Raw genomic sequence first — 16,400 nt, forward strand, 5'->3', positions numbered from 1 at the left:
AACCAAGTTCAGTGGGAGTGATGTCCACATATTGCGGAGGGAGTGCTGTCCGCAAACCGGTGCGGTTGGTTCCGCAAAGCAAGGCTGTTTGCAGGTGATACATACTTGTTATTTAGCCTGCCCATATTAGGGCTATTTGAGTCTTACAAAGTGAGCCTAAAAAGGGAGACTAACAGCTAGACAGGAAATGGAAGGTCAACAGAAAAAAGGGCTGTACTCGATCTGACCAAAGGTTCACCTGAGTGTCTTGTATCCGACACTGACCATAACCAGATGGCAACAAAAGCATAAGGCCAGAGCAGGTATTTAGGATACTCCAAGTACTCTTCTGGCCTCCTGCAATTTTCAGCTCATCCTAGGCCACATACCAGTCTGTTCAACAAACCTCAGTGTTGTTCAGACTTGCCTCAAACCCATGTTAATAGTAAGCATCCAGAAGATCATTTGACAAGAAGTGCTAGGGGTTTGCAGTCAGTCAGCTGAGAAGCCATCATCTCAAGAGCCACTGTGCCTTGAGACTCGGTGCCTGGCCATGCAGCATGGAGACCCTGGTTCACGTCCGCTCAGGCCAAGCCATCCCCTCTAACGTGTGCTCTGCGCTGCCCAGGAGCCTGCCTATGTTGTGGGGCTCAGCCTCTCCTCCCCACCATGGCACATTGCCTTGTACAGAGGGGCAGAAGGGGAGGGGATCTGCCTGCTGGTTACCTTGTGTTGTCACCCATGCACTTGAATGAACTCAGTCTTGAGGGTTTCACCTCAGTCTTGGCAAGGACTTGCTCTGGAACAGCAGCTCCCTCCCTCTGTCTTCTGCTTAGGTGTCTCTTAGAGCGTGTCTCTCTAGCTGTGTTCAAAATAAACATGTTTTTCTCCTCCAGTACTTGAGAACCAAGTTAATTTCCCTGGTGTACGCTATGAGCTCCCTGGGTGCAATGGTTCCAGAAAAAAAAAAAAGTTGTTTATGCACCTTGGCTAGAAGCCTGAGGTCCAGTCAGGTTTAGAGCCTGGTCATTTACCCAAGTTGGAGCTGAGGAACACACGGACCAAGGGAAAGCCCTGACTTCTCCAGTGACCCAGCACAGGTCACCAGACCCATACTAACACAAGGCTTCTGCAAGACAGGAAGCGAGAGGGACCAGGCCTCCCTTGCCAGGCCTTAAATGTTCTGTGGCGGGTGTCTGAGAAACCCAGGTGGCTGGCAGGGCGTTGTCTGCTGGGCTCGGGTATAGTTCAGGTGGATTGCTATGTGGTAGATGAGATACCTCAAAGCATTGCTACTGCCAGTTGTGCAGGGGCTAAAAGACAGCCTGAAAGATGCTGTACAAAGAAAAGGTTGTGCACAACTAGGCACAATTACATTAAATGCAGACATGTTGGTTTTTCACGTTCATTTTCCTCTTCAAAACAAATATGAATCAACTGTCCAGAGGCTTGCCCGCATCTTAGTTGCTGCAGGAAGAAGGAGCTGGCCTGTAGTTTTACAGAGTTTCTCTCTGAATTTGAAGTCAGAAACTTGTTTCGGTGCAGCTGGACATGGCACAGCACAGAGTTGGGCAGAGCTTGCCTCTCACTGTCTCAGGCCACCCTACATTTGGTGGGTATGACAGTTTGTCACACCAGAAACAAGGTCAAAGTATGCAGAGCTACACACGCCCTTCAAGTACAAACCCCAGTGATTAACCACACTCAGGTAGTTACTGTAAGCCACTCTTGGGCAATTAGAGCTCTGGCTATGTTTTCTTTAGAGGCGTGCATGATTCCTGCCAGATAGCACAAGTATCTAATTTCCTGTGATCAAAGAGCAGGGTCCTAACAGCAGAAGCACAAACCTATCCTCCTGCTCCGAAAGCTGGGTGTGGGATTAGCTCAAAACTTGAGTCCCTGCTGAGCCGGGGGCAGCTGGTCTGGTCCCTGTGCCCCGGAGCAGCGGCCGCTTCAGGAAGCAAATGGCTGCTATTGCACCTCAACTTAGGCAAGAGCTGGTGGCAATTACATGGGGCTGAAGCTTTAGACCTCCACTTCCCTATGAGAACATGTTGCCTTTTCATACTGACTTGCAAAGGATATGTCTGTGCTAACAAAATCCTAATAATACCAGCCTTAACTGGTTACTTTAGAGTAAAAGGAAGTGGGAGCAGTGGTGGCTGAGAGAAGCAGTACCATCCTTGTGACAAAGCAGGGGCCCAGACACCAGAGACAGTCCTGCCTGGCTGTCCCAGGAAGTGCCCCTACCACTGGAGCTCACCCATCGAGCAAGTGCCGTGCTCACTGCGGCACTTCTGGTTGTTCGTGCTAGCACAGGTGAGTGACCTCTCTGGTTGTGAACCATGGAGAGAACAGAGAGAGCCAGGATCAGGCATCCTTGATGCTCGTGGCAGCCTCTTCCAGCCTCTCCCTGGTGTGCTGCAGAGGCTGCAGGATTTCCTGCATGGAAGGAAGTAATTACAGAGGGCAACAAAATAAGTGTCGCTTTTCCATTCTGTCAGCTCCAGGTAACTGCAGAAGCCATGCTGCACTGCAAACTGTGCACCACCTGCTCCGGGAGAAAAGCACACGGCATTGAAGTGAGCACCTTTTGGAAAAGATGACAAGTTTGCATGTCTTGGGAGATTGGGCACATCACACAAGTGGCAGCAACAGTCAAGGATGGCCTGAAGTCTTGAGGGACTTCTTGAGGAAATGGATAGCAGGCTTTGCTAATAAGAACATAACTTTAATGAATAATAGAAAGGAATATAAATCCTTGTTAAGAAATCTCCACCCACTGTGCCTGCTATAGGAAATACAAGACAGGAGCATTTCTGGCCCAGTTTTATTTTTATTTTTTTACAATGCCTGCTTCAATGAAAGATTGAAACAGTCAAACTAAAACAGACATGATATGCTCATACCATTTACAATATTTACATAATATACATTTTTTTTTTTGCTCAATAGCAACTTGGAACAAAAGTTCAAGTGTAAAGAATCACTGGCGTAAAAAGTGAAACTTTCCTGTTGATCACGTTGCAATGCTTGAACTAACAGAAGTAGCAAGTGGGGTAAATGCACTTCATAGCAAGCAAGCGTAGTTGTCACTTCACAGTGACAGGTCCTGCTGAGTTTATTTACACCAAGCCTAAACCAGCAGGAAGCTATCACTCCAGGCAGAGAATTGATGAGTGAGTTCAAGTGATCCTTTTTTCATTTTAACATTGAACAGCAGAACCGCAGTGTTGAGCTTTCTATTGTGCAAATAGATAGCAATTAATTTCAAATCCTCTGTTGTATTAAATTCTAAAATATATTTTAGGTTCCTTATTATACATGCTATAAAATTACACTAAAAAGTTCAAGTTTCTGAAGTAACAATTACCTTTCTATATGTATATATATTCTATATATAATTTTTAAATTTTAATTATTTTTTTAATACCCAGGATAAAGATATACCAGCTCCAGTATGGCTGTGTTTTTTCATAAACATCTACCTAAGTCCCATACATAACCAAAGCCTCATCTAAAAGTTAGTTTTCCAGGTATACTACTTTGGTCACACTCTCATTTTCCCTTCCCTTCTTTTTAAAGCACTTTTCCACGTATGCCACTCCCTGGCTGGGCTACCTCTTCACCTCAGGCTATGCTGCCCTTCTGGTGGAAGGGCTGAAATTTGGTCCCCTCCAATTAATAAGCAAAGTCGCATAGCCACCGACAGACAAGCAGCTGGTGATATTTTTCACCTCTTGGAGTGTTCCTTCAATACAGTACTGCAATCTCCAGGTCAGACATAATTTAATTCTGTGAAATACCTGATCCACAGGAATTGCTTTAGACCTGGATTTTGTTTCATAGCCAGGTGTAGGGATGCTTTTCCATACACAAGCTGTATGCACACTACCATGGCCTAAGTGCAAAACAGAGTGCACGGTGGTCTCGGCTGCATGGTGGTCAACAAAAAGCAGTCTGAATTTTACAGATACAGCTTATCAGCCACCCTAGTGATTTTCTCCATGGTTTTATCCTCAAGTAGCACCAACCATTTAAAATTTTCACCTTTAATATCTATATACATACAACTTTTACTATTTTATATACACACACATGCACACATATGTGGCATCGGAACATTCACCGCAGGAGAAACTTATTTACAATTAGCTGGAAAAATTAAATTGTATCAAATTACAGTATACCAACAAAATGGCATTTGTGCTTTCTGTTTGTACAGAAGTAATTTTTGTAATTTAAAAAAAAGTTTATATTTTTATTTGCATCAAGACATGTCACATGATGAAAAAAATTAGAAAACAGCTAGGATTGAGAATCACATAGCATCAGCTTTCCTTGTATGCCCTACTAAGTCTACAAAATAGCTGCTTTCTATAAAAATTCCCCATTCAAACACCTATGTGGTTACCCAAGCTTGATTGAGGATCGTCTTAATAAATAATAACACACAGCAGAAGAACCATGCATCCTGTCTTGCACTGTGCACATTCATGAGATAAACGTTTCTGCCGTCTCTGAGTAACATGTTAATAAAACAGCACTTAAACTTCACCTTTTACTCAGGACTGCAAAGTGCTTTTAAAAAGAAAGAAATACTCCCATTCTACGCAGTAGTTAAGAGGCACAAGGAATAAGGCTTGACTTACTGTCTTCATACACTGACCAGGCCGTGGAAACCAAGGGCTTGAACTCCAGGTTCTCCCCAGTCTGTTTACTGGGTTGGAGAATCCCATTTTCTCAGGTAATCTCTACTCTTGGATGTAGGTTCTTGTTTGTAATCCATAATATTAACAAAAAAAATAGCATCTCCACAGCCCAAACAGCCCAGCTATACTTCAATAAAAGTACTTTTCTCTTGAAAGCATGAAATTGTTTCATAAGAAAGCTGTTTAACTAGAAACAGCTAAGTTTAACCTTCACAGCAATTTAGTAAATACAGGTAGTTTGATACAGCAGGCTGTAAGTACCTCTCACAGGTACTGGGCTAACAAGTATTTTCTGGCCAATTGTAATTTCAGCACAGGGCTACATAAAAGTGACTGCCTGCCTCATCTGTTTAAGCTTCAGTAACCACTGAAGACCAAAAAGATATACAATATTAAATAATTCATTAAAAACTAATGGCGATTTTTTTTTTTTTTAAATACAAAGCCTGTCAAGCTGGGTGCTGAAGGAAGACTGCTGCCATCCAGTTCAGGAACTAAAATATACAGCATGTGCCCTGTTACTTTACAAGCATTTTAATTATTTCAGGAGTAAGAGATCTTCTGTGTCCTAACAGGAATTCATAGCATTCACATTAATTTCAGGAAACATTCACCTCTTCCAGACCACAAACTACTCTTCTTTTAGCTATTATCCATGTGCACATTTGCAATGCTTCTCCACAGGCTTCTTGTAAATGGAGGTTTCTTCTAGTCCTCCACTATGACAAACTACCCTCTCAGAGATGGCTGCAGGATCCCTTTTTCGACGAGGTGGGATTTCAGGGTTTTATACACGCTTAGTTGTTGCTCAGGCTGAAGTATCAACAGCTGTTTCAGTAATTTGCTGGGATTTGGGCCTCTGTTAACAAAAAAGATTTATTTTTTTTTGTGAGCAGCAGTGTTAAATAAACTTTTTGACAGCTTTACATTTTCCTCTTGCTGCAAAGACAATGCCTTCCTTTTTTTTCAGGACACCATGTTATGGATTTCTCCCAGTCTGTCTCCTGAGGATGCATGGGCGAGCATCACCGGCAAAGCATGCTCCTTAGCTCAATCTGAACAGAAACTAAAAAGCATTTATTGCATTTGTTGTCAAATGGGGATATTAAAAAGGCTTACAACAAGTAAGATTCACTGATTCATCCTTAATCACTGTAATCAACATTGTTCATCAACAGATCTTTTTTAGTTTAGTATCTGTTGCCAGATAAGCTGTGTAATATTAAACTAAATGGAAATTCAGCCAAGTCAGTAAAGAAAACTGCAAATTAAGCCAAGCTTTTCTAAGTAACAGCCTCATTTTTAGCTAGTCACTTATTTGCAGTCTACTTCCAAGATGGACTGAATATGAGGCAAAGAACCTGTGCTGATTAGGTATCTAATAATCATTTAGCCATATGCATTTACAAAACTAAGGACATGTATGGGCTTGGACACATACAGCCCCGGTCCTCCCCTGCCCCAGGAACTAAAATGACTGACTGTAAGAGAATTGTCATTCCCATGATTTCTTCTTGAAAGCTGGTGTGAGTCAGGGAGGATAAGCAATATTTTTAAGAAGTTGTCTCCTCTCTTTAACCATAGTGTTTTCATCTTAAGCAGAAAATCCCAAGTCAAGTGACTGAGAAATACTGAAACCTGCGGGAAGAACTGCAGTCTCACAAACTACAGGCTCTTCAGGAACCACACAGGAAAAGCAGATGCTGCAGTAACCCTCCTGCCCAAAACCTCATCCTCATACCTCCCTGTAATCAGTAAATTCTAGTAAAACTTCTAAGAGGTTGCTACACAAAACTTTCTGGTATTTAGGGTACACAGGTTACTTTTAACAGCAGTCACAGAAACATTGAGGCACAGCTCGAACCTGACACAAATCCTAGGCAGTGACATATATTTTCTTAACAGTTCTGTATTTGAAATCATTGCATAAATCAGATTTAGAGAACTGCAATCTCTGCTATGCTAACAGTGCAGAACATAACTCATATGAAGTAACTGTGGTATAGCTCTTATGCAAGCTTAAGTAGTTAATACTGTAAAAAGCCCATACCTTATGAAACTGGTGATATAGACATGAACAAAAGTGGCCATCAAGTACTGACAATCAAAGCGATCCATTATCCCACCATGCCCAGGGATTGTGTCTGCAAAATCCTTTTGGGTGTGAAGGATGGGGAGGGAAGAAAACAAACAATCATGGTCAGTGATTCCGATGAAACACACGTTAGTATCACTTGACAACAGCACATTAAGGCTGCAATTAAGCTGTTGTTTCACTGCACTGAGCCAAAAGTTAGCAAGAGCCTCCTTTGCTAAAGGAGTTTTTAAGTGCAAAGGTGAGTCAAGAGGCGAGAAGAAAAAGAAGAGATGAAGCGACTTGTCCACAGTACCACACAAGAGGATAGCGGTAGGTCAGGTGCAGGTTTGCCAGTACTGAGTGCACTTGTGTGCCTATAGATACTTCATTTTGTAGCAAGCCTCTTGAGCTAACAGCTCTCATTTCTTGCCTCTGCAGAATCTAATTCTCCTCTTCAATACTTTTATTGCTTTATCCTCTACTGGTAGCTGCTGCTGAAGCACTTGTTACCAGGGAATACATATTTGACACCAGAGAAGCAGTAACCTGAGGACTCTTTCCACTGTCTAACACTGGCTTTGCAAGTTGTAGTGCCCATTCACCTGCCATTTTTTTCACTGGATTCTTGGTAACCAGAGTTAAAAACCATAATGTGTGCCTACAATATAAATATATTTAACAGCATCAAAAAGCCCTATGGTGAAAAAATTATCACTACTTAAAAAAAAATATTTCTGATGTAAACAATGCTGGATACACTACCTTTGTGTTACCCGATCTTGTCTGTAGAACAGCTTTATTAGTCAAACTACCCTCATATCCTTGTTGTCATCCACACTCACTTGTATACTTGCTGGGTGAAAACTCTGACCTCAGTTATGTGGGGTGACTGCCAGCAAGTTAAACCAGTCCTGTGCTGGTGCCACTCCTGCCTGCCAGTGCCGGGCAGGCATGGAGTGTCTAACCTCACCTATGTGCTGGCTTCAGTAACAATTCCACAATATCCTTGTCTTCCCAACAGTCCTTTGGCCACCTTGGCGCCCAGAAGTATTTAAAAAAAAAAAAATTCTACTTTTAAATGTTCTGCTTTAAGAAAAAGTGCTACTTTTCAAAGCATTTTTTCCCCCAAAAGCCCTTCTTCACACAAACAGTCTTTTGCTACTTGGACGTACAGGTACGACAGCGCACAAGGCTGTAGCTAGCAAAGTGCCGGACAAGCTGCTTGGACCGGCATGAGAAAGAGGAATAAGTACAAGCACATGTATGGGAGTTCAGCACAAACAGAGAGGTTTATATGCTTCTGTGCAAAGCACATGCCAAAACTGGTGGACATAGGGAACAACAACAAGAACAACAACAAGCAACAACAGGGTAAGAATTACAGCAGTCCTACCAAGACATAAAGAAGGTCGGGAGAAAATTTGGGGCTGCCCTCTTCCCATACTCCTGCTGCCACTTAATACCAGCCAGGGACAAAACTGCCACAAGCGACAGCGCACACCTTGCAATAAACAGAGGTTAGCATGTCACATCATTTGCCAATACACACTCTTGTTACAAGGCAGCAATGTATTGGCAAAGGCAGCCAAATATGTCATGCTTCGGTGAACCTGACACGTCAGCATCTGTATACGACACAAATACGATTGGTAAAACACAACCAGCCACAATCTAAAGGGTAAACCACTGTCAGCGCTTCTTAGGCATCTACACATTGCCTTTCATGTCAACTATAATATCCCACAACTTGCTTGTCTAAACCACCTCTGCAATGTGACTTGGAAGACTAATTACAAAACCAAAATATGAAACCAAATTATTCTTGGATTTCCAATACTAAATTCACATGTTGATTACACAAAGTTTTAAGAGTAACACACACATATATCTGATAAAACCCAAGTACTGCTGCTGATGCTAAAAACCAGCTCAAATGTCATCATACCTCAGTAGAAACACTAGGTACAACAATGAACAATTTAAAAGCCCCAAACTTAATGCACCAATTTATCTAATTCAAACAGAAAACCAAAACAAAACCAGCTTACAGGAGTCATTACACACCTTGATTTTGAAAGCTCTTTTAAATCCACTGGCGAAGAATCCTCCAAATGGCCCAATTAATGAGGCAAATGTTGAGAGTGCAATGCTGTGCATCTGAAATGGGTACATATTCACCGTTTCCTACAAGAAAAATAATTAGCACTGTATTTCAATATGTTTGATTGTAGGCATTTTAAGCTCAAATACTATCAAATGGGGCTGTTACAGAGCCAATTTCCACAAAGCTCCAGTTTTTCTGACACAAAGTAATACTGTAAAGAAAGGAAAAGTAGACATCCTGTATAAAGCTGCTGAAAGGTCTGGTCATGTGAACAGGATGAAGTTTTTGGGGTTGCTAGGGCAGTTAACTTTAACAAAACGTGGTTTTCAGCCAATGACTTTGTTGATCATAAGGAATATAACTACTAATTCCACAATGTACGATAGGATTCTCCAGTCTTTCCTGGCTTGCTTTTCAAGCTCCATTTCCTATAAAGAAAGGAGCTTTCCACAAATTCCTAGTACTGCTCTAGGAAGTGGCCTGATGCTCTAGTAAGTGGCCCAATGCTCTCCACAAACTTGTGACCTTCATGCAATTCACTGTCACTTCTTTCAAGTGCTCTCACAAGACAGATATGAATTTTGCATGAGTCCACCATACTATCACCTTTGTATATGTACAGCAATAATGGGAAATAGAAGGTTTAACCCCATTAATACTTTTTGTTTTGCATTTAAACAGATGCTGTTCCCCTCAGCCTGTTCATGGACTGGAAATTTGTTTTGATCCGTTCAAGTTCTTACAGATTAGAGAGACTTCAGTGGCAACAGGTACCTGTTTTCCTTCCTGACACAGATTAAAAAAAGGGGGGGGGGTGGTAGGTTGGGGTGGTTGTTTTTGTTTTTTTTTTAATTGGGGTTTTTTGGTTGGTTTGGGTTTTCTGGGTTTTCAGGGTTGGGTTTTGTTGGGGTTTTTTTTGTTTGTTTGTTTTTTTTGTGTGTAACTTAGCTTTGAGCACTTTCAAGTCAATGGTACAAGCTCCAGCCTTTGAGGGAGCACTACGCTCACCTCATCCCTGAGAGCAGAGCACACCCTTGATAAACACCATCTGTAGCTGAAAAATCCTGTACCTTCTGTTTTCAATTTGCATCACAGCTGGCCAACACCAGTTGCCTTCTTGACTACTTTGTGCAGTTAACGTAAGGCACCTTTCTTGTAGGCTAAACTATTCAGTTGATCAAACCAAAAAAGTTGAGTTGGAATGATTAGGTCAGTTTTGTTTGGAGAACACAAGGCTCGACACCTTTTGACACCAAGCAAAATGTCATCCAAACATGACATCTGGACATATTTCTGAGAGAGAACATCAGGAATTGAGTAACAGAGGGAAAACCAAAAACAGGCTGTTGCCAAAACAAATAGATTCAATTCGACCTTCTAATTATTAAGTGCTAAAACTAATTATCTCCTCAAAATTTGGCAAAAGTACTCCAGAAGTGCAAGTGGAACTACCGTCTCTTTTTAGGGATAACTGACAGCTCTTTATTATACTGGCACAGAGCTGGGCGTTCCCATCTCCCTGCTCTTTGTCAAAATAGACAATATAGCTGGACACAGTAAGATTTCTCTCTGCTCAGTTCGTGTTATGTTTTTGTGCAGAAAAATCCTTACTAAATTTGCAATCAACCCCACTGTCCCTGAAGCAACAGTACGTTCATTTGGTACAAACATATCGGAACTCTTTCTGGATTTAATCTTGCTTTTCTAAGTACCAACTGTAGCCATTAATTACTTTTAGTCTTAGGTTTGGTTGCTACAGTTTCCAGTTTGTGCTTTCTTCTTGTAATCCCATGAACTTTTCTCCTTCAGTGTTAGAGCCATGTAACCACAGGTAAAGCCCACTGCCTTCCCTAGAGCTGCGCACACAGCATAGGTGAGGGTAGCGCGGCAGAACTCACAGTCACCTCCTCTTTGCCCTGAAGGAAAGATGATGACAGACGGCTTTGTTTCTATTTAGTATTCTCTTCCTGTTGGAGTGCCTCTGGAGCTTGTGACTTCGGAAGCACTGCTTTGTATAGTAGGACAACTGACAACCTATTTCCTGACAGGTAAAGGTAAAGCAGTTCATTTAAAAGAATTTGCAGGCTGGGTGAGAAGAAGAGGGTCAGTGACTACATTACATGAAACTATTACTGGTACTCCTTTTTCACTCAGCATGGAAGTAATGGCACTAACACACCAGATGCTATGTGGTGAATAAAGTACAAGTCCAATTCTAACAGCAGTTACACACTAGCTGAAAATGGAATGAAGTTCTACAAGATTACTTAAGCTTGTTACTAATTCGGTGATAACAAGCCTTTGTCCACTTTCCACAAAAATTTAAAGGTTGCTCTTCAAAAATAGGTTTGTCTGCAAAATGCTTAAGTGACACTCACTTCCAGTACAAAGAGAATACAGGCCACAAGAACACAGGTGGGTTTTCTCAGGTGACGCCAGCAACACATTTCAATTCTGCTTGGGTGACCATCCCCCCTATTTGAGCAATGGAGTGGGTTATGGCATCGATTCGGTTCTTACCCTTCAAGCCTTACCAGCATTCATATACCTTTTGAAAAAGGTTCAGAAAACCATTCAAGCTGGGAAGTACAATTTCAATGTTAACTAAAGCCTTGTTTTTTTCCTTACCCATCCCAGCACAGCTTGAAGCAACGGTGGAACAGAGTACTTCTGCATCTGAAAGAGCTCCGAAGGTTCACACTCTGTCACAAATCTATTGGTTTCACTGTTATATTCCACGGGGCAGACAAAGTACTGATGTTGAGCCAAAAAATAGGAAAACTGAAAAGCAAAACAAGGACTCCTGAAATAGGCACTTGTTGTTACAGTAAAAAAAAACATACTGTAATGGATGGCTTTGTCATCACAAGCTGAGGATAATGAAAATCTTAATAACAAAGAGACCCAATGGAATAAAATTGGTCTGCTTAAGTTGGAGAATGCCTCAACAAGGCAGACAAATGTGAATGTTCAATGCGCTTAGTGATGACTTCCCAACTTGCCTTCCTTTTCATATCTCCCAGGCTCATATCTACTAGATGTTTCTGCATTATAAAATCCCAAAACATCAGCCACTCATCATTTCTTTGCAGTTCACTTCTCCATTAAAACTTGAACTATCACTTCTACCAACTTTGGCAGGTACAAGTTCTCCTGACCTTGGTGACAAATTACTTATCAGAACAGTTACTGTATGCTGTTATCTTCTATGCATATCGTCAGTGTAAACTACTTCTCAGGAGAAATGTCATTATGAAGTATGTAATATAAAAGTACTAAAATAATGCTATCAATAAACTTCCATTTCTAAATAGGGATGCAGCTAATAGATAAAACAATTCCAGATATAGTAACAGTAATGGCAAAAATGGTCAATATAACCTCTACAGGAGAGATGCAAGCCTTGTCTAGCCTTTCTGGCTAGTTAAGAACTGGCAGAATTCTCTAGCGAAAACAAAAAAAACCTCCTAACTCTTAGGCTTTCAGCAGTTTGAGATGACCAAATTTGTCAGTAATTTTACTTCAAGTAAAAACGGGAAGTTGAAGACTGAACCTATAGAAGGAAGTCCTGTTGTTACTTACAATAAATCCAAATACAACTGTGGAAAAGAAGCCTCCAATGAACCCTTCCCAGGTCTTCTTGGGAGACAGCTAAGCACAAAAGAGATAGTGTTACCCCCATCAGTTGCATCACTGAACCCTTTTTTTACTGTATTTCTGGACCTTTTTTTGTGAAAATTAAGCTCCTACTTGGTTTTTCAAAGGTACGTGTGAAATACTGAATGTCAGCAGTTGCAGCCACTGAACGTGATCAATGGAGGACTATGGCTAGGACCTGTCCCAGGCAAGGAGGGAAAGTGCCACAGTTTGGTTGGTGTTACTGGGCAGCCTGAAGGAACGGAGAGCTCCCTTCCCATCAGCTGCTGCCGTCTGGAGGCTGCTGCCCGCCTTTGGCCACAGCTGACCCGGATCAAGCAGCTGAGTTCCTTCAAGCAGAAGACTTGGAAACCTGCATGAGCCATGCTATGGCTCTGCTGGAGGCCTCTGCTAGCAAGTGCACATTTAGACAGTGACAGAAGCCTGGGTGTTAGACAACTACTGCTGGGGACGTTCCTTGAGAGACACTGGCTTCCTATGTACAGACTGGCAAACTAGTACAGCAAATAACTGCAGGCTTGAGAGACCGGCATAGCAAGCTATTTTCTTCATCAAACTCCATCACATTTTCTATTTAGGAGTAGTTTAATAAGAAAACAAACTAAATACCCAAAAGTTAACACAGCAACATCATGGAAATAATAATTCATGGCTTTCTGTGGGGTCTTGCATATCCTATCAGAATAGGAAGATTACTACCTGAGCCTTTCCCAGTGCTAAGGCAATGAGAGCAGATGAGGAATAGGTATATATGACCTAGTGGCTTATTTCAAATTACAGTTTCTGGACAGTAAGCATACAGTTAAATTTGCATATGAAACCCAAAATGAAAGCGATTATAAATGACGATGCAATAGGCTCAAATTATATTATACTGTAATGTCAATATTGCATTCACATTAATCCCAGTTTCCACTTACAAATCTTCAGAAACAGGATAGTCAATTTGTTTTTTTAGCAAAGATGTGTATCATGCAGTACAGCAGAAAGTATTTTTTCCATTAACATGTTTTTTAACAAGTATCAAAAATGCTATAAGTTGTAAAAGCTTGTTAGTGAGGAAGTGCCTAAGTACATACCTTAATTAAAGGAGTTCTGCCAAAGAAGAATCCAAAAATGTAGGCGGTAATGTCATTACAGATAACACTTGAAATTGGAACCAGAAACCTAGAGAAAGACATTAAAAATTTCATGGAGAAAAAGAAAAGCTGCCCAAACCTAAACCACAGGACAGAAATTGAAACAGCAGCATTTCTTTCTGGGAATTTTTTCTGTAGTATTTAGAAGGAATTACGTTTCATAACGTGTTCACCTAGTTCCCCCAGGAGCAGTATATTTATCTATACTGGTTTTAGTCTTCAGCCAATCAAGACTGTTACAGATCCATGTTAGTTCGAGTTAAAATATTATTTTAGTGTGTGAGCTTAAAATATGAACAGGCTGGCTTTTTCCTATCAGGCTTGAAGACTGGTACCACAGTTAAGAAGAAATCAACAGATATAAACATGTTAATGTTATTGGTAACATAAAGCAAGCAAATTCCTTTTAAAGTTTAGTGATACCTAAATTTAAAAAAAAAAGTTTCCCTTTTTTTCCTCTTGCCACTTTGAAGCAGCCTGTGTTAGCTTTCTATGCATTCTTTGTATGCAGACAGCATCTGAATTTGTTACTCAAGCCTGTTAAGCTCTTTTTTTTCCCTGTTTCAAAGGAGTATTAATAAGCTAAAAGTCAGATTTTGTGACCATTTGCCAAATTGCCTAGCACCAAGGGGAAATAAGAAATAGTTGGCTAGCAAGGCAACTAAGTCCAGGGTTTGGCACATGAACATGATCACTATGAAAAGAATTGGTTTATACAAACTTTGTCAAAGGCTTTGGGTTTTCTTTCTAACTAAGAGCATGTTTTTTCTGCAGTAATCTCCTCAGCTGTACACGTATCAGGGGAAAAAAAAAAAGAGCATACAATATTAAGTCCTTGGAAGAACATAAATAATCTTCCATGTGCTCCTTCCCTCTTTCTCAACTTGTAATTTATCCTGTCCCTGAAGAAGTGGAGGGTGGAGAAACACACCCTCTCTTTGAGGAGCAGTTTTAAGTAATCAAGTTTAACTGCATCATCAGACTTTAATATATCGCTGGAAACGGGGCATTAAGATGACACAACAATATCCAAGATTTAAACTCTTAAAGTATTTGAAGTAATCTGAATTTATCTGAAGAGGGAAGTTGGAGGGAAGGTGGCCAGTTTGGGGATTTCAAATTAAATGGCCCAACTTCAATAGTTCTGAGCAACCTGAAGCTCCCAAGTAATTGAAAAAGAATTCCTGGATATTCATCCATTCAGCAAAATGCTATGGAAACTATTTTACCAAGCATGCAAGCAATCCTATTCCTTGCAAATAAATGAAGTCGTTGTTCAAAACTATCATACTTGTGGCTGCCAATCCAGTTAAAGAGGTTTCTGCTTCCTCTCCTGTATCCTTTACCTCCCAGTTCCTCCAACCCTCCTTCCAACTAGAAATTATGCCTCCTTAATTTGTGCTGCTTTCACTGTTCCCATGATTATTCCCTAACCAGATCTACGTAAAAGAACCAACCTTCCAACGCAACAGAATTACAAATCAGTTTATTACTGTCCCCTTACCAGATCATGCCTTCAAAGAGATTTTGGATGACAAGATGAGATTGAGTTACAGTGATCAGCAAAGTGACATGAGTCCATGCGAACTGTTAACAATGCAACAACACAACAGTTAGTGAAAACACCAGTCCATACACCTTGAAAAATATTGATGTGTCAGCTAGAGGAGCTACTTAGGAGCTCACAGGAGAGACCAATTCTAGTGATAATGCAAGAGATGTGTGCATACAGTATATCACAAGTTAGCTGGCTTTCTGAAGTAATACTGAAACTTTAACAGGTCTCCCCATCACTTACCTCCACCCAGAATTTTTTTTCATGCAGTTTAATATCGGATTTAATAAGACATACACCTTCAGCATGAAAGCAGCAAAGAAATGTAAGCAATGTGATATTCTGTATATACATGTAAGAGACATGTTAGAACTGTAACAATAAGATGGCAATGAACTACTCATGGAAGAGTCATGTTACACAGATGTGGATATCTCTCATAACAGAATACCAGTCCTCTTATGGAACATGAAAATTCTCAGGATTAGTGAAAACAAAGTGTTAATTTTGATGCACATGGTCATTTAAACAATCATTTTCCTTAATATTACTGTACGTACTTGGTGTTTATTCTGTAGTACCAGTGTACAACAAAGTGGTTCCCAAACAGTTTACTAGATTTTATTCTCAAAAAACTTTTGAGTCAAGAACTGGTAGTTTTTCCATGAAATGCCAAATTTAAGCACTCTAATTGTCTGGGCCATTTAACACTCAGAATGTCCTACTTAAATTCTCTTATCCCATGTGTTTTCCTATGGCTGCCAACATCTACTTCCAGCTAAGACAACTCAAGAAGGCTGAAAGGGGGACTGCAACAATTGAGTAAAGCTTTCTGAAAATATTGCCTGCTGGTTAATTAAAGCATCTCTGCAGTAAAATTTTTGATATTTGTACAGTGATACTGGAACACCACCTAAAACCAAATGGCTAATCTCATTCTCTGTCCAAACACTGTGTTGTCACACAGCGGATGCATGGCTCCCCTCTGTTTTACTGCAATTCTTAGGTAGTCACACTTTAATGTTTTCTGGGCAGGCACTAAATCATATGACTGACACCACATTTTTTTCTGCCTTCTTTCCAGAAGGGGAAAAAGGAAAAAAAATAATGGAAAATTAATGTATTTACCTTGTGCCAATCTGAAGATGAGGACTTTTTTTGCAGATTAGAAAATAAA

The 16,400-nt window shown here is 40.7% G+C and overlaps 1 protein-coding gene across 1 annotated transcript in view; it reads right to left on the minus strand.

The window, feature by feature from the left end:
- Positions 1 to 2,794: 2,794 nt before the first annotated feature.
- The window catches only part of CDS1 (CDP-diacylglycerol synthase 1), a 38,555-nt gene continuing 24,949 nt past the window's right edge, over positions 2,795 to 16,400 (minus strand). Inside the window, exons 7-13 of the mRNA XM_086746579.1 lie at positions 15,173 to 15,255; positions 13,609 to 13,696; positions 12,455 to 12,523; positions 11,501 to 11,653; positions 8,833 to 8,952; positions 6,742 to 6,845; positions 2,795 to 5,550 (exon numbers count right to left, since the gene is read on the minus strand). Coding sequence (XP_086602705.1) covers positions 5,421 to 5,550; positions 6,742 to 6,845; positions 8,833 to 8,952; positions 11,501 to 11,653; positions 12,455 to 12,523; positions 13,609 to 13,696; positions 15,173 to 15,255 — 747 coding nt within the window. The 3' untranslated portion in view covers positions 2,795 to 5,420. The remainder of the gene's footprint in view (positions 5,551 to 6,741; positions 6,846 to 8,832; positions 8,953 to 11,500; positions 11,654 to 12,454; positions 12,524 to 13,608; positions 13,697 to 15,172; positions 15,256 to 16,400) is intronic.

Source organism: Chlamydotis macqueenii, chromosome 4 (genome assembly GCF_036417535.1).
Source record: "Chlamydotis macqueenii isolate bChlMac1 chromosome 4, bChlMac1.mat, whole genome shotgun sequence".
Classification (NCBI taxonomy): domain Eukaryota; kingdom Metazoa; phylum Chordata; class Aves; order Otidiformes; family Otididae; genus Chlamydotis; species Chlamydotis macqueenii.